Source organism: Phycodurus eques, chromosome 18, assembly GCF_024500275.1.
Source record: "Phycodurus eques isolate BA_2022a chromosome 18, UOR_Pequ_1.1, whole genome shotgun sequence".
NCBI lineage: Eukaryota > Metazoa > Chordata > Actinopteri > Syngnathiformes > Syngnathidae > Phycodurus > Phycodurus eques.
The window spans coordinates 13,050,960-13,073,959 of NC_084542.1; the positions used below are offsets into that span (position 1 = coordinate 13,050,960).

Below are 23,000 nucleotides of genomic sequence, written 5' to 3' on the forward strand. Positions count from 1 at the left end.
TGATTGACTTCCAATTATGTTGCTGCCCTTACAGGAGTGTCTTCGTGAGCAGCAATCCGTGCAGCATTCCCTGCAGCAGCTGCAAACTTTGGGAGAACAGCTGAGGAGGCGAGTGGACGCCTACTCGTTCGCAGCCCTGCAGTCGGAGTACATGTCACTGACGCATCGCTTGTTGGCGCTGCCACACTCGCTGCACAGGCAGCAGGAGGCGCTGCAGGTACGACGCAAGAACATGGGCCCTCTTCGGAAAGACAATTGCGCCCGCTGAAGTGTCCGTCTATATACGGCTATGGTTTTTAATGGTTCTTTGTCGTTGACTAGTGTGGAAGTCGGACCTGCGAGGGCTTCAGGGACCAGTTGGACGCACTCATTCAAACGGACGCCGAGGCCTCGCAAGTGTTGAAGGAGTCGGAGCAGCTGGGCTCGCCAGCGCTGAGTGACATTCAAACACGTATGGACAAACTGAAGGTACGACATGTGCCTCTATCCATCCGTTTTCCATTGCGCTTGTCCTCATTAGGGTTGCGAATGAGCTAGCGTGGTTGTTCTCAGGCTCCCCTGTCCAAGCTGAGCAGTCTGTCTCCAGACTTGGAGCGCGTCAACGTGCTCATGTACAGACTGCCGCTCAGCGACGGAGACTTGAAGCGTCTGCAGTGTCTGAACAGGGCGTGGGCGTCTCACTCCGCTCTCCTCAGCGAGAGGTTCAGGTACACCGCTTTGCTGATGCACATCCCCCGTCCATTCGTGCTCTACTCCGGCACTAAAGAATAACACTATTGTGACTACAGTAAACTGCAGGCGGGGCTGCTCCTGCACCAGACTTTCCTGCAGAAATGCGAAGCCTGGATGGACTTTCTGTCTCAGGCGGAGCACAAACTGGCCGTCGAGATCTCGGGCAACTACCAGAGTCTGCTGGAGCAGCAGCGAGAGCACGAGGTCCAAGAGGCTCTTTATTTCTGTGTATTTGTGTACTTCATCTCCAAATGGTGTTATTACACAGGGTTGGCCAAAAGTATAGGCTTTTTAAATTAACTTCTTTAAGTAAAGGAAGAAGGAAGGAAGAAAGGACGGAATTTCATTATACTGTGCACCTGTGTGTTTGATTTGCAGTTGTTCCAGGCAGAGATGTTCAGCCGACAGCAAATTCTTTACTCCATTATCAGCGATGGTCATAGTATGCTGGACCAAGGCCAAGTGGATGATGGGTAAAATAGACACAGAACTCTGTTTTATAACACCGTAGTATGACCTCAAATCTGAAACTGTAGTGCCAATAGCTTCGCGTTATATAGCACCTTTCAAGGGACCCAAGGACCTCTTATAATAACTCATTTTAGTTTAATTAAAATCTAGCTATGGATATTAGTGTGTGTGTGTATTCATGTTACTATATGTATGCTTTCATGAACAGAATGAATCGAAAATAATTATTACCGTAATAATAATGATGGTAATATGTACTATATGGTGTTAATCCTTCAACAGAGATGACTTCAGTGTGAAGCTGGCCTTGCTGGCCAATCAATGGCAGGGCGTGGTGAGGCGTGCCCAGCAGCGCAGGGGCATCATCGACAGTCTGCTCCACCAGTGGCACAGCTACCACGAGATGTCAGAGAAGTTGCTGCGCTGGCTCCAGGATGTGTCGCGCGAGTTGGACGCCCATAACCCAGGAGGAGAACCGGTCGCTCTGCAGCAGGCCAGGAACATGCTGGATCAAATACAAGTATGCAGTGATAACATGGAGGTTTTTATAAGGGCGTACTTACACTGAGTCATTTGAAGCGCGCTCCAGCCAAATTAAAGTCCAGTATGGTTGGCTGGTGCAAATGTTCTGATTCATGCATAAATTCAGTATACAACACCTCCTTAGGGACGGAATAGGTGGGCCATGGCCCTGCACAATTGGTGATGAAAGTGCTACCTTGCATAATAGAAATTAATACAACTTGTCGTAATTCATATTTGTATTTCAAATCATCTTTCCTCTTTGAAATGAACGGCAATGTCATCAACCCATTCCAGCCACCTAAAAAGCACCAACAAACTTTGTGTTTTTAATAAAAACATAACACTCTACAGTATTGTACTTTTGGAAAACATACAGAAACAGTTTGTGCATCATGATAATCCAAGGGGCATTGTGTCAGGTCACTCACAAGTCCAGGTACCACTGTATTCCACAAAGTCAAGAAAGTTGCAGCAAAACATTGTATAATGAAGTGATGGCAAAAAGGCTGAGTGTGACTATGCCCTTAAATGATAATAACATAAAAGTACTGTCATGTTTCCATCTTTACATTTAAAGGCAGTAAGTCAGTGTCTAGTTTAAGTCTAACCCCGCACTACTAAACCCCCACCCCATCCCTAACTGACCGTAGACTCCCTTAGTTAACCTCTACCCCTTCGGTCCACTCTCCCTATCCCGGCTCCTTCAGCTGCGCGAGCGCGTACTCCAAAGGCAACAGGGATGCTACATCGTGACGGTGGAGGCCGGCAGGAGCCTGCTGCTGTCGGCCGACGCCCGGGCCGAGTCCACGCTGCAGACGGAGCTGATGGAGATTCAGGAGAGGTGGAGGCACGCGCACCACCGCCTGGACCAGCAGAGGAAGGAGCTACACACTCTGCTCAAGGTCAGGAAGTCGTGGACCAGCAAATGTTTTCTTAATTGGATGTATTCTTTTTAATTCGTATTTGCCTTTTTTGGCTACGCACGGTTCTTGTACCGTATTAATGTGTTAGAAATGGAATGTCAATCAAGTCAGAGAATTATGAGGAAAAAAAGTTGTAATGTACAAGAGAATAAAGTTGTAATTTTAGGAGACAAAGCAGTGGTGTCCAAAATTACCAGACATACTATAAAGTAAGAAACAAAACATAAAGTCTAATATTACATAAATGAGACAAAAAAAAATTTCTAAGTTCTCGGAGAAAAGGTAATAGTAAGAATGTATAGTAATAATTTTAGGAGAAATAGTCAAAATCATATCTGGGGGAAAAATATGAATAGTAAAAGAGAGTAACACTTTTAGTTGAAATAGTCATAGTAAAATAAAGTCATAATTCGAGGAGACATTATAACAAACCATATACATTTATTTGAAGGAAAAACTGTGAAATGAAAAACAAAATACTCATTAGAAAACCCACATTATGGAGGGGGGGAAAAGTTTAAAAATATATTTATTAATACTTAGCATATTTAAAAACAAAAAAATATTAGGGGTTTAAAGTTGTAATTTTAGCCTGAGAACGTAAGTAAATCGATTTAATTATCAGATTTGATTGAAAGAATATAATGTATTGATTTTATGAAAAAAATATAATTAAGTCATAACTGTACTTATAATAGCCAAAGTAAAGTCATAACTTTAGTGGGGAAATACATTTTAAATGTATAACCAAGAAAGTAACACATTAAGAGGTCATAAAAAACTGCAACTCTGATCAAACATTTTGTTATGAATACCAAAGTAATACGGAAAGCAAAATTGCAATTAAAAAAAGTAATAACGAGCACAGTCGAATAATCCTCTAGTTAGTCAGAGAAGTATAAATTGACGTCGTGTCTTCTACTTTGCTGGGACATTCCTTGCCAAATATGATTGTTTTTCATCCTCACATACCCCATATTCACACGCTAAAAATAGCCCGCGCCCATCGGAGCGGAGCGTTCCCTGCCCGCTGCGACGGTTCCGCGCACCTCATCTTTGCCTTTTTCGAGCGTAGAATTGGGAGCGATGCGAGAGAGGCATCGACGCCTCGCTGGAGAAGCTGAGAGCCTTCAAGAGGAAGTTGTCGACGCCGCTGCCCGACCATCAAGACGAGCTGCACGCCGAGCAGATGAGATGCAAGGTGAAGATGCTGTATATCCTATTATTACTAATACTCATGCAGCAAAGTGATTTTTTTTATTTTTATTTTTTATTTTTTTTTATTTTATTTTTTTTAGTCAATAACAACAAGGTTATTGCTTGTTTTGCTGTAGCAGACACAGCACATCACAGTTTTTAATGGTTGCAAAGGATAATTCCAGGATGTGTGTTCATGTTTCATGCATCACACGTCCTCGGCCTATGGGGGGGAGGACCAGAGAGAAAAAGAGAGGAAGAGGGGGCAGGGTGAAAAAGAGCCAAGGAGGGAGGGAGTACATGCGCAGCAAGCGACTGGGGGTGTATGGATGCATAAATTGATGTATGTGTATGTGAAAGTGAGACAGTCACCATCACAGTGACGAAAGGAAGAGGAGGGAATGCAAGGTGATGATGCTTCTGTTAGGCCTTAGCTTGGATATTACCATGCATTGTACCACTTCTCTCTCCCAACTGATTGCTAATATCAGACGATTGAATCCTCGCCGGATTTGGACGAGAAGCTTTTGACTGTTGTGGAGGTGAAGGCAAACGGTGAGTTTTTCCTCATCTTCGTCATATCATGTGCACACAGGAGCTGGAGAATAGTGTGGAGGGCTGGAACGATGACCTCACTTCCTTGTTCCTCCTGAGGGACGCCTTGGTGGGGGTGGTCGGCAGCAATGACGTCACGCTACTCCAGGAGCGCCTCCAGCTTCTCCAGCGCCAGTGGGAGGAAGTGTCCCACCAGGTACTGTTATATTGATCTCCAAGGTCATGTTCTTTCTTTTTTTTTTAATTTACCTCCTGTTTTTATCAACCTTTTTATTTTATTTTAGCTTTTTACATAAAATAATTAAAATGGTATATTATTTTTTTATTCTAAATTAAATTAGTTTTTCAAAAATAACTACAATTTTTAGAATGATCTTTCCAATACAAAATGAAATATTTTTGATTGATAGATATTATAAATGGATTGAATTTAAATTTATTATATATATATTTTTTTTTGAAGTATTATATTTAACCAGTACAAATGAGATTTTTATTCTGAATGAGGTTTTCTTGGCTAAATAAAGGTTAAATGAAAAAAATATTTTTATTGTTAATGAAATTGATTCTTGATTTTTAAAATGATTGTTTGATTATATATAGATTTTTGTATTGATATGTTTTACATTTTTAGTCAGCTGTGATATTTGTTATTGCTGCTGCTGGTTTAGTTCTATTTGTATAAAGAAAAGCGCATTATAATAAGATATTTCATTGCACAGTTCTCATCCATGTCATCCATATCACTTTCTTCTCATTCAACCATACATGCTTCGAGGTCTTACGTATGCTTGTTGACTTAGAAAATCTCTTTAATTAAAATTATATATTCATGTTGGATTATTCATAGATATTTTTATTCAGTACTGTTTTATTCTTATCAAACTAACTACATAGCTCTCAATTATATTTGTTCAAGTTCAAAGTTAGTGTTTGTACTTTTAAAATGTATATTAAGTTATGACATGCTTTTATCATGTCATTCAATAGGCAGTTTAATTTGCGGTTAATTTAATTTGCATTTCAATATAAGCTATCAAAAATAACAAGGGGGAATACGTCCTGATCCTTTAGTCCATTTTGCAACTACAATCCAAAACCTTTCTCCTCCTCTCGCGCATTGAATGTGTTGCATTGTGTCTTTCTCTGTCTGCGTTGTCAGCTCTCCCTGCGCAGGCAGCAAGTAAGCGAGAAATTGAACGAGTGGGCCGTGTTCAATGAAAAGAACAAGGAGCTGTGCGAGTGGCTGACGCAGATGGAGAGCAAAGTCTCTCAAAATGGAGACATCAGCATCGAGGAGATGATCGAAAAGCTGCGCAAGGTGATCCCGGCCGCACGGTCTACATGTCCGTAAACAATGGCCTCCTCCTCCTGTGTTAACGTGCTGTTGACTCTCCACCAGGACTACCAGGAAGAAATCAGCGTGGCTGAGGAGAACAAGCAGCAGCTGCAGCTCATGGGAAAACGCTTGGCCCGGTCCAGCCAGGAAAGCAAAGCAGCCGACATACAACACAAACTCAATAAAGTCAGCGAGCGTTGGACACACCTCCTCGACCTCATTGCAGCCAGGTACGTGAAACCCATTGCGGTAGTTGTGTCTCGAAGCTGAATGAAGCTACACTTGAATGGCTCAGTTCAGTGAAATGTTTCATTTTATGACAGAAAAAGACAACAATAACAAAACAGATCACAAATGATAATAATGCAAATTTACCAATATTATTGTATTAAAATGTAGGCTGGATTTGAATTTTTTTTTTTTAAATCAGAGGATTATCAATATACATTTGTATAATTATAAAAAAATAATAATTACAATATACCATTATTTAAAGAAATAACAACCTAATAATTGAATTCACTTTACAATATTACAGAAATAGCGGCACGGTGAACGACTTGTTAGAGCGTCTGCCTCACAGTTCTGAGGTCCGGGGTTCAATCCCCGCCTGTGTGGAGTTTGCATGTTCTCCCCGTGCCTGCGTGGGTTTTCTCCGGGCACTCCGGTTTCCTCCCACATCCCGAAGACATGCATGGTAGGTTAATTGGCGACTCTAAATTGCCCGTAGGTGTGAATGTGAGTACAAGTGGTTCTTTGTTTATATGTGCCCTGCGATTGGCTGGCAACCAGTTCAGGGTGTAGCCCGCCTCCTGCCCGATGATAGCTGGGATAGGCTCCAGCGCTCCCGCGACCCTTGTGAGGAAAAGCGGCTCAGAAAATCGATGGATGGATATTACAGAAATATGATTGTACTATGATCTGGACTTTAATATAAATCTATAGCTATGATCAATATATAAAAATAAAAATGGTAAAAAAAAAAAGAAAAATTTATATTATGGAATATATAATATTAACAAAATAAACAACAAATTTATCACAGAAACAACAGTAATATGATGTATTGTGGACTAAAACAGAAACCTAATATAATTATAAATGTACTGTATATAGTTATAAAAATTATAATTGCAAAATAACATTTTGGGAAACATAACATCAATCAATGCAAATAATAAGTTCTGTAAATCTACGCCAGCAAATGTAGTTTATCCACGTGGCGTTGTCGTACCACTTTACATGGACTAGACTCTGCATGAATGTCGTTGATTGAGCCAGACGAGACAAAAGCTTTGAATGGACTGTGAACATTGGGTTTCAAATGTATATCATTTGTGACTTTTAAACACGTACAGCTAAGATTCAGATACTCTGAATCCCGCCCCCATTTTCCACCACCGCCATCCGGCTGTTGTCCTCTGGAGCCATCCAGGGGGAGGACACTCTGACCTCACGCAGTCAGCTGCGCTCTCATTGTCGTCCGCTTGACTGAAGTGACGCATCGCAGGGATATTAACTTTAAAGCAATTAATGCACTCTTTCCTGTGCTTTTTGCATAGGCATTTTCCGTACTTTGCGTCGCCATCATTATGCATGGCTCCTGCAGCCTTCGCCTATGTGTGTTTGCTGTGTACTATTCCGTCCGCCTCTTTAGCACATGCCTCTGACTGTAAGTCCACATTTAGAAACAGCAGTACTTGTCACTCTAACCACCCCCCTCTCAACACACACTTCTTTTTTTTTTTTTTTTAACCTTGGAGCACAACAGTTGATAAGTCTCACTTGTGCCACCTCACTACACAACACCAGCTGCCCCAACCCAACCTCCTCACCGCATAAACTCTGTGGGAGAAACTCCACACACACGGAGACAAAAGAGAAGGGCGGTTTGCACTCAGACGAGGAGTAACGCTTCCATGCTAAACGGCATCTCTGGGAATCTTGCACCCCCATGGTTTTGGACTTCGGGACGAATAAGATGGCAGACAGCCCGGGCGAAGATCTGCCACACTGCGACTGTGATGTCAACAGGCAGGAAAATCTCCGCAAACCTTTCTGCAGTGTTGTGCAGTGTGTTTTGTTCAGACAGTCTGCACTTGGAGCTTAAGTGTACTTTAATGGGGGTAAAATGACGAGTCATGGTTTCTCTTTGAGCTAAGGATCAGGGATTCGAATTGTAGGGCCCTTTTAATTATTGTACAAGTATTGTCTTTCTATAAGTTTGCCAAGGTTGCATTACAGACTATTATAGGGGTGTTAGTGTGTTTCTGGAATGTACACATGACAATGAATGGCATTTGAGTTTTCACTATTTTTTTTGTCCACTGACTGCATTATATATTAGTCATGAGCCAGTGTGAAAGAAATACTACACAGGCACCGTACTTGTTGCATACAATTTTAGGTTGAGAACACAAGTACTGAGTGGCAAGTGAATGTTTTGTGTGACATATTTAATGATGTCACCACCACCTTTATTCTTATCAAGTGGGTTTTGGAGAGAGGTCGGGTCGCATTGCTTTTTGAGGTGAGGTGCCGAATGTTCGCAGTAGGTTGATAGCTGTTCGCATTTGTGGATTGCAGTGCCGAGCATTTTGTGCAGTACAGTGAACCCCCTGTTTATTATGGGGGATATGTTCCAGAACTACCCGTGATAGGTGAAAATCCGCCGTGTGCTGTAGCGAGAACATATCAAAGAAACAATGTTTTAATAGTGTAAACAATGAACTACGATATCATGGGGGAATAGGTCAAATGCAATCAAATGAGATTACTGTCCTGTTCACATAATGTACCGCGGCGAGCATGGTAGACTAATGGTTCGCCCGTCTGCCTCAGAGGTCCGAGGTCCAGGTTCCAAATCTCTGTTTTGGACTTCCTGTGTGGAGTATGCATGTTCTCCCCATTCTTGTGTGGGTTTTCTCTATGAACTCCGGCTTTTGATGCCAGAAAAGTGAATATTTCTATGAAACATTGTAGGGGTTTGAGGGACCATCCCGTAAATTATGTGTGGAATCTGGATAAAGGTGTTTCTAAAGGATTAGCTTTTCAACTAACCATAGTGGCATTTACACCCGACGTTCCAGAAACATTTAGTTCTTAGTACTGAGGGGCCATTCAGATATGTTCAGTGTTGCAAACCCCTCCTTAAAGGTTCTCGGACCTCTGGAAAAGTACTTCTTTCAGCCTTGATAAATTACCTCAAAAACCTGAGTTCGGTAATGGGCAGCATGTCTGATGAGAGGTTCTGGGTTCAAATCGCAGCTCGGGCCTTCCTGTGTGGTGCTTTCAGTTTCTCCCTGTGCTTGCATGACTTTTCTCTAGGTACTCCCACTTTCTCCTACATTCCCAAAACTAGCATGTTGGCTATTTACTGTGCTGTAGAAAGAGGATGGGTTCTCCGGGTACTTTTGTTTCCTTCCAGTAAAATACTCTCAAATTTATGTACTATATCCCCAACTGTTGTATGGCTTATCCCTTCCTGCCCTGTTTCCTTCCACCAGGGTGAAGAAGTTGCGGGAGACCCTGGTGGCCGTGCAACAGTTGGAGAAAAACATGAGCAGCCTGCGCTTGTGGCTGTCTCACATCGAGACCGAACTATCCAGGCCCATCGTCTACGACACGTGCGACGAGCAGGAGGTCCACAGGAAGCTCAACCAGCAGCAGGCAAGACTTCACTTGACAAGTAGTAAACACATTACAAGAACATTATACCCTACAGAAATGTCACAATTTCTTTTACCATGACAGTAAAAAAAAAAAGACTGGTGGCGCGCCATAAGGCTCACGACTCAGTCCTAAGATTTTCACAGTATGCTTTACATGAATGTCAAAATTGCCTCGCATTACAGTAGAAAGCTAGTGGTGTTCCACAAGTCTCAATACTAGTTCAAGTCAACATAAGTGTCAAAATTATTTGACGTTCCAGTAGGAAAGCTAGATGAGATTAATTGCTGCAGTAGGTTCAGACATACCCACTTAAAAGGTTACAAATGGTGTAATTCTTAAAAATTTGTCAGAATACTGTGTCATATGGCGCATACAACCGGGTTACTGGTTGCTGTTTTTTTGTTTTGTTTTGTTTTGTTTTTTGCTCGAGAAAAACAGGTGTCCTTTTTCTCCTAATTGCGCTGCCTTACATTACGTGCAAAATCCTACTAAATTCTCGTAAGAGCTCCAATGACTTGGTAGAAAGGAAGTGACAACTCAAGCAGGAGGAAATCACAGCAGGATACAAAAACCTGAACTTGTTTTCTATCATAAAAAAGTCAGCTGTGTGCAGACGTGCATAACAGCGCATCCTTTTTCAGGTGCTGCAGAAAGACATCGAGAGGCACAGCACAGGCGTGGCGTCCGTGTTGAACCTGTGCGAGGTGCTGCTGCACGACTGTGACGCCTGCTCCACCGAGAGCGAGTGCGACTCCATCCAGCAGGCCACCAGGGGCCTGGACCGACGCTGGAGGAACATTTGCGCCATGTCCATGGAGAGGAGGCTCAAGTCGGTGTCTTGAATGAGCCAGCGCAGCAATAGCGATGCTGTTGTTGTTAAATCTAATTTATGCAAAGCTGGGCCTCGTCTGTGCAGGATTGAGGAGACTTGGAGGTTGTGGCAGAAGTTTTTGGATGATTACTCCCGCTTTGAGGAGTGGTTGAAGACTTCTGAGAGAACAGCAGCGATGCCCAACTCTTCAGGCGTCCTCTACACTGTCGCCAAAGAGGAACTCAAGAAGTTTGAGGTAGGTTTAGTTGCATGATCTCGCAAAATGTCCAAATGGTCTGATCCAAATGTCTCACATCAGGAAGTCAAGCTGGAAGGAGGAGAGGTATAGTGCTCCCTTGACTTCGTGTTGTGAGCCAAAATCTGCTTTATGAGCAACCTTCAGATTTGCCCCTGCTCAGGTTAATTCATTGAAAACGAAATGGAGCATTTAAAGGAACTGTAATTCCCTTGCATGTAGGTAAGGAGAGCCACACAAATACAAAAATGAGAACACTTACAAGGAGCTGCTGTAGACCACAACACACGCCCAGACGGTCACACGCAGACTAAACCACTTCGTACGTAGGCGTCTCATCAGGTCAGACTTTTCTGCATGTTAGTAAAACATTGAGAAGCCACTCCAGGATAAAGGAAACAGTACAGGGTCATGTTACACAAACTCGTCTCAGCCGGTCTGCTCAGCTGCTGCAGTCCCTCACATTGCACGTGCATACCGGCCAACTGTCTTGTGTTGGCCTGCTGCCATCTGTCATGTTTGTGGCTGAGCGTTGGCTCTCAAGCACAAAACCACCTTTCCTTTTTATGCACACATGTGGATAATTAAATTAAAAATACTAGACCCCTATTTTTGTCTCAGGCTTTCCAGCGGCAAGTGCAGGAGTGCCTGACCCAGCTGGAGCTGATCAACAAGCAGTACCGCCGCCTGGCCCGAGAGAACCGCACCGACGCGTCCTGCCGTCTCAGGGAAATGGTGCATGATGGGAACAGGAGGTGGGACAACCTGCAGAAGAGGGTGGCCGCCATCCTACGGCGTCTCAAGGTAACAACTGCACAACTAAAATACAATATCGTGACTCTAGGTAACAGGAATTACACAAGGATTATGCACTTCCTGAACCAAATATTTTTTTCACAGCCACATGTTAGCTATTTTAGTGAGGTTAATAAAGTCTGCTTTTTCTGTGTTCCCACAGCACTTCATCAACCAGAGGGAGGAGTTTGAGACGGCTCGAGACAGCATCCTGGTGTGGCTGACTGAGATGGACCTACAGCTCACCAACATCGAGCACTTCTCCGAGTGTGACGTGCAGGCCAAGCTTAAACAACTCAATGTAGTTCTGCACAACAACTTGACTCAACCGCGGCTTCTTTCTGAGCCTTGACGTCGTCGTCTTGTGTTTGCTTCAGGCGTTCCAGCAGGAGATTCACTTGAACATGGGCAAGATCCAGCTGGTGTTCAGGCAGGGCGACGCTCTGATCGAAAAGAGCGAACCCCTGGATGCCGCTGTGATCGAAGAGGAGCTTGAGGAGCTGCAGAGGTACTACCAGGAGGTCTTTGGACGAGTCAACAGATACTACAAGAAGCTTACACGTTTACCTGTGAGTACGCTAAACACATGGTAGAATACCAGCTATTAAGAGACAGACTAAAGGCTTTTTCACACTGCGCTGACAGGCCGTCGTAGACCAACCAGTTCATGTCATAAAAATAAATAAACTATTTGTACTTTGGTACTTCCCACTAGTGTGGGAATACAACAGGAACGATCGCTTTGTCATCTAACGTTTGTCCGACCTCCTTTTCCAGCTGGCGGATGACGAGCTGGATGGTTCCGACATGGAGGACGGCGGCGACCTGTCCGAGCTGCAGTGGTGCGACTCGACGCCTCCTCGCACCTGCGGTCGTCCGGCCTCCGCGGCGCCCACCCTCATTCGGGCGGAACGCTCGGGCCGGGACACTCCGGCCAGCGTGGACTCCATCCCGTTGGAGTGGGACCATGACTATGACCTGAGCCGAGGTCTGGAGAGCCCGGGGGGACGCAACCACAGGGGAAGGAGCCGAGGGCAAGAGGAAGAGGAGGTGTATTTGAGGACGGCTACTCCAGTGCTGTCAGGTTAATCTTTTCTTCTCACTGTTCTGTAATTACCCCGTGTGGCAATAGAGGTCACTGTTGTCCTGCAGAAGCAAGTTAGTTTTCCCACTTGACTGCATTACTCTTTTGTTTGTCAGTACATACATCTACAAAACCATGATTTGAGGCCACTAAATGCTGGTGGAACAGCTGGCAGCCAACATTAGCACTGTAGCAGTTTGGTATAAAAACATGTTTCCATGTCACTGACTGGTTTTAATTTTTATGTTATTATGTTTTATCTTTTTTTTTTCTTCCCCTGATAAAGTTGAGTTATTATGCTGAAACCGTTAAGTGTTATGGCTCCATACAATTTCTACTCATTTTCACAGTGACTGTGTGTGGGGAAAAATACCTTAATTTATTTAGGACAATAGTGACCTCTGTTGTTATTTCAGCTGTCTGAGTTTCACTTTTGATTATATGTATTTTTTTCTCTCTCTCAATTGTAATGACAGTGCTCTGGTGTGTAGAGGAAGGGGTGGAGGAGCTTCTTGTAATTATGTGATGACTGAATCAAATGTGGAACTCAGGAAGGTGGAACTGAAAAAAGGCAGCCTTATTTAAAAAAAGCACTATAATTGAAAAAAAATAGATGGACAAGAAGAAAATCTGACAATGTATTTTTTTTGGGTCTACTTTATTTTTCAAGGCGTCATTTTTAGTGCCAAAGATTGTTTTGTTGTGAGTACATCTTTTTTTTTTTTTTTTTACAATTTCAAATGTTATTTTCCAGTGGCAGGGTACTGGCTCCATTACACTATGTTTAATGACAATAAATGATGGGGTCAAAACATGCATACACGACACGAACAAAAGTGAAAATGGAAAACAATTTGCATAGGGTCCCCCATTTTTTGACTATAACAGCTTCTCCTCCTCCTGGAAGAAAGACTTTCTGCAGCAGCATATTTGTATCTACTTTACAAAAAATGATTGTTTTGTTTTTCCTCTTCAGACGTAGTTATTCCAGAGAGTCCCGAGGCCTATATAAAACTGACTGAGAACACATTGAAATCGTCCTCCGGTAGGAACCGCAGAGCTGATCAGGAATGTCTCCGCATGAGTCAGGAGCGCATGCCACAAGCTCCTTACTAAAATGTGCTTTTCTAACAAGAGCCCCTCGGGGGGCAGCACGGCAGCTGCACGTCTCATCCATCCACAATAATGTAGATCAGCAGCATGCTAAGATTAATCCATTGCATTTTGAAGGTCCACGCATAATATCCATAACCTGCCTCATCTCAAAACTTTACATTTCAGACTAACGCGTTTATGCTGTATGTCTACAACATGCCTGACGAAAACATGCTGCTCATTTGGGGCGTTTTTCACCATCTTGTGTTTCCTGAGCAGGCGATGGGGGACAGCTGGAGGCCAGCCTCAGACAACTGGACCAGGCCCTGGACGCATCACGGTACCAGCTGCGAGCCAGAGAAGACGCCACCAGCCACTCCAGCCCTGATGCTGACTCCACATACATGGGCTACGTGAGTCGCTGCCTCAATATTAAATAAATGTATTCAAAGGCACAGTTACATGGATTTTAAGAGAGATTCAGTTATATCCACTAATAATAACAAAGTAAAAAAAAAAAATAATAATAATTCCATGGTCCATGGAAAATCGTATGTTCACACAAACATCATTTCCAAGCTGTCAAATTAATGCCAAAGCATTAGATATTTCAGCCAATCAGAAGCCTGAAGAAGGTCATGAAGTCATAAAGGCAGCAAAGACACAAAGATGAATCATAGCTGGGAATGTACCTTTTTTCTTTGGATTTACATTACCAAAATGTACTGAACTGATTTTTTTAATTTTTTCATTAGTTCTAATATTCTTAAAAGGCTTTTGTGTTGTATTTTATAATTTGTTTTGATTTTGTTCTTATTATATATATATATTATATATATATATATAATATTCACCCTATTCAGTTTTTTGGTTTATTTACTCTATTAACAGCCACTCTGTGTGCCTTAATGAATTATAAATAGGTATCATTTTATAATATTATAATATAAATGTCAATCTAAGATATACCTAAGTACAGATTTTACATTTTGATGGGAATCAACAAATCTTATTTTCAACGGAAAAAACCTAATTTGAATGTGAGCAAAAAGTAAACATTATTTTTAAAGTATAATTTTTCTGTCGCAGAAAGTTTATATGCTCATGTCCATTTTCATTGCTCCAGATGCGGCTGATGGGAGAGTGTCGCGGCAGCATAGACGCGGTGAAGAGAGCCGAGGAAGAGCTTACTGAGGACGAAGATGACATGCCGGGACTCACCAACATGACCAGCACTGACAGTCAGAATGCAGGTTTGTCGCTAGCTCTCTCGCTCTCTCGCTCTCTCGCTCTCTCTCTCTCTCTCTCTCTCTCTCTCTCTCTTTCATAAACACTCAGACAAATATAGTGGTATCTTGACCTACACGTGCCCAACTTAGAAGTAACGAGCTGTCGCTTGGTCGATTGTTTTTTGCAGGCCATAATTTGTTTCATGAGCAATCTTAAGATTGTGAAGTTTGAAAAAAGGACAGCCACAAGCATTGATAACACTGTCATTTTTTTGGAATGGAACAATCAATCAAACACACAAATGGAACAAACAACCAAACACACAAATGAAGAATGAAAACAATAGCAAAGAGCAGACGCTTGTAAGTACCTGAAGTGGGCGGTGGGGGGCAAGAACAACAACAGAACTTTGAGCCATTTATAGAACTGGACAAGCAGCCAAACACAAATATGCAAACCAGTTCAGTCAGTGACTAAAATGGAAAAATAAAAGAGAGCTACAGTCACTGATGCATTTTGAGCCGTTTATTAAGTAGCCAAACACAAATTCAAAATGAACCCACTCGCAAGGAGCATGGAGCAAATGTGTAAAATGGCCAATTGGAGCTAGAATCCGAGTGCCTGATGACACTCACATGAACATATGAAGGGTTATTTTCCTTTATTAAAGACACATAACAAAAAAGAGTAACGGAACACACTAAGTGCGTAAGTCAACATACCACCGTATGTCATTATTCCTATAAACGAATCGGGAGCTGTGTAAAACGTAACGTCTGTGCAGGCGTGATCGAGCGCTGGGAGCTGCTGCAGGCTCAGTCGCTGAGTGACAAGCACAAACACAAGCAGAACCTGCAACAGTGGCAGCAGCTCATCTCGGACTTGCAGACCATGCGGGCGTGGCTGGGTCGCTGCGAGGCCGAACTGGGCCAGCTGCGAGGCCTGGAGCTCAGCACGGACATCCACGCCATCCAGCAGAAGATCAAGAAGCTCAGGGTTGGTGGTCAAAAACACGAACGCCTGTCTGGAGTGCTTCGTTCTGAATCATTTTTTGTCCCGTGTGTGGCGCTCAGGAGCTGCAGAAGGAGATGGACACCCACAAGTCGGAGGCCCTGTCTGTCAACCTAAGCAGCGCCGGCTTCCTCCAGTCGGAGCCTGACTCAGAGGAGGCGTGGGAGCTGCGGGACGCTCTGAAGGAGATGAACGCGCACCGGGATCGCCTCGGCAGCTCGCTGGAGGAGAGGAGGGAGGAGCTGCAGAGAGCGCTCATGCAGTGCCAGGTGCTGGACCAACACTCAGAATCAAACATGGTACCACTATCCACTCAGACCGCTTGTAACGCCTTGTAAGAGCAATTGGAAAAATGTCACCTGACGTGACAGCCAGCATGTGGACAGTGGCTTTGCTTTAGAGCCCCTCGTTGTTGCGACGTGGAGAAGCGCCGCCATGACCCGGTGGGATAAATTTCATTTTGTAGAGGCTATATATAAGTGGCTATATTTTCACGGCTCAAACATATCGGTATGTATAGGCAAAAGAAAGATGCTAGATGTATTAGTATCCATTTTTCCAGGTACCAGATTTGATTGACAGTTGAGCGGGGTGTCATTTCAGCGTATTTAGTGGACACGCCCACAGCATCTGAAAGCAGAAACAACAGCTTGATTTTTCATATTTTTGAAGCCTCATTTTGTATACTTTTTTTTCATCATTCAAATTTGGCGGGGTTATCAACAACAGTCTTCTTTGTGGTGTATCAAATTTAGAAGGCATTTATTTTCACTTTACAAATTAATTTATTAATTACTTAAAATTTGTGAGTAAATTGAGATGAGATCATTCTTATTTCAGTACATTACCAAGCCCTGCCACGAATAATAATAAAATAAATGTCTATTGAATACGTACTTTACAATGTATTCCACAAAGTATGATTCCAAAACACTTCAATATTTCAAGTCCCAAAATTACCCTTAAAAATAAGTGGCTTAAAGATGATTTGATTTTGAAAAAATGCACCGGAATTGCGCATGTACATGCACATTAAGCGAAGACTCTCCATCACTTCCATTAACAACCCAGGCTTAAATTAACCTCCTCCCCAACATACAAAGCTTGTCTCTCATTCGCTTTAATATACTTCCTTGGGACCAGTTACTTTACTACTTTGTGACATTTGTGACATTTTAAGGTTCACTGAAAAAAATACCAATAGCTGAAATTGTGAATAATTAACTGTGAATATGCAGGTATTACTGTATATATATACTCTTTGTGAAAATAGTTTGTTGGTGTGTTGTAAGAATTACCTCAAGTCAAATATATGCCTTGGCTCAATAAATGTTGGGAAATAAGCTGATAAAGGACAAGCGCTATAGAAAATGGATGGAATGACTAAACAAAATGTTTCCTCTCAGGAGTTCCACGAGATGAGTCACGGTATGCTGCTGTGGTTGGAGAACATCGACCGCAGGAGGAACGAGGTGGTGCCTATCCCTCCAAACCTGGACTCTGAAACACTACGAGCTCATCACAAGACACTCACGGTACATTCATGCCATAAATTTTCTTCCATTTTTAGTCCCGACACATGTGACAGAACGTCATCTTCATCCTCAGCAAATCAAGGGCGAGCTGCTGGAGTCGCAGCAGAAGGTGTCGTCCCTCCAGGAGCTGTCGGCTCAGCTGCTGGTCAGCACGGCAGCGGCGACGGCGACGCTCCCCCACTCCTCGGGCAGAGAGCGTCTGGAGGCGCAGGAGAAGGTGCACGTGATCTGGAACAGGCTGCGTCTGCTGCTGCGCGAGGTCGACGGCGACCTGGACGATCTACAGAGGCGACTGGAGTGCCAGACCCTGCGACAGGTGGAGACAGCGTCGCTTCCTCGTGGATGACGGCCTCTTATCTTTCAAATGGAACCTTTGCACTCGCAGTTGTTTTGCAGATGTCCGACTTGTGTGCCTTTATTTCGTTATTTTCAGGATTTCTCACCACTGCCCGTCGTCGAATCGAACATCAGCGCTGTGTCCGCGGCTGCTCCTGCTCTTTCTGCTGCGTCCGAGTCAACCAATCAAAGTTGGAGACCATTGGTAATGTTCTTTTTTATAATTAGGACACCAGGAAAGCAATTTTAAAGAAGAGTATGTGGGCCACACTGAAAAAAAAAGTCAGATTAACAAGAAAACTCTCCCAATGTTGTGTGAATTGTTTTGCAATAAAAAAATTGCATTTTCTAAATATTACTAGTATTTTCTTTATGTAAAATTATGACTTTATTCTCATTAAAATATTACATTTTCACATTAAATTATGACTTTGCTTTGGTAAAGCAACTCTTTCTTTGAAAATATGCTACATGATTCTCGGAAAATTACACTTTTTATCTCATTCATGTTCACGTACCACTTTATTGTATTTTTTGTCATAAAATCACAACTTTTTTCTTGTAATATTACATCTTTTTGTAACATGATGGGCTTCATATTATAAAATAAATTAAAATCATTGTAAAATTGCAACTTTATTCGCAGGGTAACCTTTTGTCTTTTAAGTGTGGCCCTAATACTCCACTATTAGGTATACGTGATATTAAGTCCCATTGTTTGGTCACAAAACAAAAAAGTGTCTCCGGTATACCTTCTTGTAGCGCTCCCTGCTATTTAATTTTTTGAGGTGCTGCTTTCCGCATGTCGATCTGGCAAACTAATGCACGAGAAAACCTGGCTTTTCCCTTTTTTTTTTTAAATTTATTTATTTATTTTATTTTTTAGTATGACTTCTTGACACTTTACCAGGGTGTTTATATATTTCCGTAACAGGAATTGAGAAGCCAGATTTCTTGCCGATCAATCAATCACATAATTGATTACACTGCTGCTCAGTTGGCGATTGTTTCTCTGCAGATATAATTTTTGGTTTTACACTTTTAAGTTCTTTTATGTCCTCATTTGCCTCTTGACTGAAACATTTCTTTTCTTTCTTTTTTTACGCCTCCCTCCCTGCTCATTACGCCCTTCAGCCCCGAGGCAAAAGTAGTCAGGCCCCACCCGGACCCCCCGAGAGCGGCCCGCGCCACAGGTACCTTGAGCACCCCTCCTTGAGCTCTTCAAAGACGGGACCGTGATGGAACCCAATACGCAAATCAGACAAAATCGGCTACATTTCGTATGACGTGATCTTTTCGTAATATGGCGTTCCATAGTGTCCCGCTTTTTCTAGAGGTCATGTGACCAGCTCTTAAGTGATCGGGGAAAAGCCTCCTGTCAGGCTCTTCCCTTTTCGCCTTTGAATGTTTTCTTCCACTGCTTCCCTTTGTTTGCTGTCCCCCCAATACCTCCCAGGCCCACTGGATGGCAACGTCTGTATTTCACTTTTTTTCCCCCCTTAATGTTTCCTCTCATTCTCACAAGCATGTGATGTAATAAACTGTGAAGTTTCCCCTTTAACTCCCATCTTCTTTCCTCTTACCTTACTCCCCCGCCTTTCATTTCATTCAAATGTCCCCAAATTAAAAAATCTTAAACCACACTCCTCATATAACATCTTTCGGATCTTAAAATTATCTTTAAAGGAGACTTATAATGCATTTATTTTTGCAATGTAAAACTTTTTTTTTTTTTTTTTTTCCAAAACCATAAGGATGGAAAAAAATTTATATACTTTACGCATTTTATTTGTGTGGCAGAAATTAACCTGTTTTAAGGGACTGACTCTGTCTCTATCTCATGCAAGTGAGCGACTATACCGTGGCCCATATACTGCTGGGTCAAAGGCGAGTACATATCGGCACTATCGGGCAGAAACCTCATATGTCCAAATATGGTAAATTTTATATTTTTTCACAAATGAATACTATTGGTCTGTCCCTATGTTGACTGTTTTTTTATGCAATATTAACCCTTATAAATTGTTGAAAATAGCTTCAGAATAACTATTAATTCTTCAATCCTTAACTGTCTAAACTGTGCCGCTTCCCTCACTGCGGGAGCCGTGTGACATTATGTCGCCTCAAGGTTGAACGTTAGGATGTGCAGGCTGGCATCCAGAGACCCAACTATTTGTACACAAGCCATTCAAAAGTTTATTTCCATTAAGCAAAAAAAAAAAAGGCAGCAGGCCTGAAATATGAGGCTACATAACACTTTTTGGCATAACAATTTGCAGATACATGCTCAGTGCACAAACTCACTGTTGTGCAATTGCAGGCATGTGTGTGTGGGGGTTGGTGGGGTGATGGAAGAACACATCGTCCCTCCTCCTGATTTGTGGCGCTAACAGGGAGAAGTGTCCAGACAGACATTTGTAGCATTACCGCCACTTGTTTTTATAAGGAGAACACATGACATTGAACTGTCGCACCCGACTTCCTCCCATTGGCTCTTCCTCCACGTGCGTGATGCTTGTTGCTTGGTTTACTTCTTTGTCATTTGTAGCAATCAGTGTTTGTGTCTACTGAGCATGTGTATTTATGTATGTGTGTCTTTACTCTGTTCAACTTTGGTCAGCATAAAAAAAATAAATCACAAATTATTATCAGCAGTAATAGCATAGTTAATAATAACAACCAATGGCGTCATGATGCCTATTTTGTTTTAGTAAACAATTCAATTAAATAATTAAAACATTAAATAAATAAATACATAAATAAAGGCATAGGAAATCAAAATAATAATAATACATTTAAAAATATAATGTTTTGATACTGTTTACTATAATAATAAAATGTTAAAAAATAAATGCAATAATACCTTTTGGTCAGTTTCCAAAACAAAGTCATAAACAACCCATCCAGATAATAATAATTTTTTTCAAGCAATCATAAAAAAATACATTCTTACAGTTACTATAATGTTGCTACTGCTACTATTGATAATAATAATAATAATAAACACAATGTATTTGTTTTTGGGGTTTTTTTTGTAAAATGAATGTGTCTTACAACAGCCACCTCCCAAAAACAGCTCTCTGGCCAAAACATCAGGTACACCGCACCGAACATCTTTACAAAGAGGATCATGCTCACTTTTGTTCATATAAAAGTTGCTGAAAGTTTGCCCCTCTTATGAAGTTGTATAAGGTCACCAAAATGTTAGTACCTCAATATGATGCAGTGAAGCAAAATGCATCATAATAATAAACCTGTTGTAAAATGAAATGAGCAGAATGTTTCAAGCAGCTCTTGTGGTGCCTCTCAGGTGTACCTAATGGGGTGGTCATTAACTAAAATGAAGTGTCCAAAGTATTTCAGAGATAAGAGAAAAATGTTATTTTGGTGCACAAATACCTCAATTGAAACAAGTTTCCTGCTGCCCACAGCAAAGCTTTGCAAACACTCGAGTGCTTGACTCCTTTTTCTGTGTATCCTCCCTCCCAGCCGCAGGAGGTCACCCACCGGCGCCGCTGGCTGCGTTTCCTCCCGTTCTGACCTTTCGGACGGCGTCTCGTCGCCATCCTCCCCCTCCTCCAAGCATCCGTCCTTCCTGCAGAGGGTCCTGCGGGCAGCGCTGCCCGTGCATCTGCTTCTCCTGCTCCTCATCGCCCTAGCCTGCATGGTGCCCATGAGCCAGGAGGACTACAGCTGCCACCACGCCAACAACTTTGCTCGCTCCTTCCACCCCATGCTTCGCTACACCAACGGACCTCCGCCCATATAGATGCTTTTGTTTGTAATCTCAAGGACTCCTGTGATTGTGCCCTTTTCACCCTGTGCCCTACACCAACATTATACTACGACCAGGGCGTGAGAACAATATGTCAACAATATAGCCCTTTAAGAAGTACTTAAGAACCTTCATTCAATATTTTTTATTTTGCTATATGTATGTATATAAATGAAGGTTGTTTTTTCCCCCAATAAGGAGGAACAAAGCAGTATTTATATACACTCAATGGGAGCCAAAGTTTTCCCAGTTCTGCTACTATTTATTGGGTTCGATCAGCTATGAAGATTAGTCAAGTGTGTACCTTTAATAACGAATAAACACCACAGGAAACAGACACTTTGAAAGTTAAAGGAAAACAAATGTGACGTGGATAACCACAGCTGGTTTATTTACATTTACGGAGTGAAAATGCCCGGATGTTTGTTCGCTTCCGGGAATAAATACCAGGATGTCACGACCGGTTTGCTAGCTAACTTGGGACGTGCTATGCTACGTCGCTGGTGAGGGAAAAATAATTAGTTATTTTGCTCAAAACTTGCCGTTTTAATTCGTATAAACGTCGTTATGCCCACGTTCTTGTTAACTTTGTTATGGTGCGTCGGACCACTTGTTGTTTGAAAGGTACTGCACTGACGAACTGAAAAGTAAAGGCTTTGAGACATAACGGCTGACTTCTCCCCGTCAAATGTCAAGGCTTGTGTTCATTTTTTTATTTTATTTTTTTTATTTGTGTCTTCTCCCCGTCAAATGTCAAGGCTTGTGTTCATTTTTTTATTTTATTTTTTTTATTTGTATGTTCAGTACTATTTAATCAGTTGGGGCATTTTTTATGAAAACAAATACACGAATTTTGATACGAATTTGTATTAAGAAATGCTGACTTTTTTTTTTTTAAGCTTGTGTTTGCGAATGCACTTGAAATTCTCCCAAAGCCAAACAATCACTGGTTGTGAAGCTAATAATGAGCTTGTATTATTATCATGATGATTATTCCAGAGTGATCAGGACATGGGAATCGCTACTTTGTTGAAACACGACGATGTGTAAAAAAAAAAAATATATATATATATATATATATATGAAAATTATTTATGTTTGTACAGTTTGCTAACACTGAATACTCTTTGCAAATAAAACAATGAAATATTAAGTAGTGTGTAAATGAATAAGAATACTAGTAGCCTTGCTAAGGAATAAAATCAGACTCATATGTTATTAAGTGGTTATGGAAGGAGTGGGTGATAAACTGATTTTATTTAAAACGAGTTTGTCATGCAATTTTAATGGGGGTTTTTTGTTTCGTTTTTTTGGGCAGTTTCCATAGTTGTTAAGCCTGACCCACAGAAATACAAAGCTTCCACTAACAACAGGGCTCCAAACAGAGAGAAGCTTGTTTACAAAAGTACAGTAATTGATTAAAACACTTTTGTCACTATATTTAGCAACTTTTCCATCCCTTCTAGCAACTTTAAATAAATATATATATATATATATATATACTTTTTTTTTTTAAAGCCTGTTTTAATTTCCGCTAAGAAACAGTCAATATGCGTGGAGTTATATTCACATTGTTACGGATGTCAAGAAAGGAGAGCCTGATGGAAGGCAGTTAGTTATATTCAATTTGCACTGAACATTTATATGTTGCAAAAGCA

At 41.9% G+C, this 23,000-nt stretch overlaps 1 protein-coding gene across 20 annotated transcripts in view; it reads left to right on the forward strand.

Annotated features, from left to right (window-relative positions):
* syne1a (spectrin repeat containing, nuclear envelope 1a) overlaps positions 1-22,780 on the forward strand; it is a 141,143-nt gene extending 118,363 nt beyond the window's left edge. For 14 of the 20 annotated variants that reach the window (XM_061703709.1, XM_061703711.1, XM_061703702.1 and 11 more), the window contains 28 exons: positions 35-217; positions 322-468; positions 553-707; positions 789-936; positions 1,111-1,205; positions 1,486-1,723; positions 2,379-2,630; positions 3,727-3,852; positions 4,444-4,599; positions 5,566-5,724; positions 5,806-5,972; positions 9,249-9,411; positions 10,056-10,243; positions 10,331-10,481; positions 11,103-11,285; positions 11,440-11,577; positions 11,654-11,845; positions 12,054-12,360; positions 13,337-13,405; positions 13,735-13,868; positions 14,582-14,708; positions 15,470-15,681; positions 15,759-15,965; positions 17,103-17,231; positions 17,305-17,547; positions 17,665-17,772; positions 18,702-18,760; positions 21,057-22,780. In XM_061703709.1, the coding sequence (XP_061559693.1) occupies positions 35-217; positions 322-468; positions 553-707; positions 789-936; positions 1,111-1,205; positions 1,486-1,723; positions 2,379-2,630; positions 3,727-3,852; positions 4,444-4,599; positions 5,566-5,724; positions 5,806-5,972; positions 9,249-9,411; positions 10,056-10,243; positions 10,331-10,481; positions 11,103-11,285; positions 11,440-11,577; positions 11,654-11,845; positions 12,054-12,360; positions 13,337-13,405; positions 13,735-13,868; positions 14,582-14,708; positions 15,470-15,681; positions 15,759-15,965; positions 17,103-17,231; positions 17,305-17,547; positions 17,665-17,772; positions 18,702-18,760; positions 21,057-21,336 (4,716 nt within the window). In that variant the 3' untranslated portion in view covers positions 21,337-22,780. The remainder of the gene's footprint in view (positions 1-34; positions 218-321; positions 469-552; positions 708-788; positions 937-1,110; positions 1,206-1,485; positions 1,724-2,378; positions 2,631-3,726; positions 3,853-4,443; positions 4,600-5,565; positions 5,725-5,805; positions 5,973-9,248; positions 9,412-10,055; positions 10,244-10,330; positions 10,482-11,102; positions 11,286-11,439; positions 11,578-11,653; positions 11,846-12,053; positions 12,361-13,336; positions 13,406-13,734; positions 13,869-14,581; positions 14,709-15,469; positions 15,682-15,758; positions 15,966-17,102; positions 17,232-17,304; positions 17,548-17,664; positions 17,773-18,701; positions 18,761-21,056) is intronic. The other 6 variants (XM_061703708.1, XM_061703721.1, XM_061703714.1 and 3 more) reach the window with 4 other exon arrangements.
* The last annotated feature ends 220 nt before the right edge of the window (positions 22,781-23,000 follow it).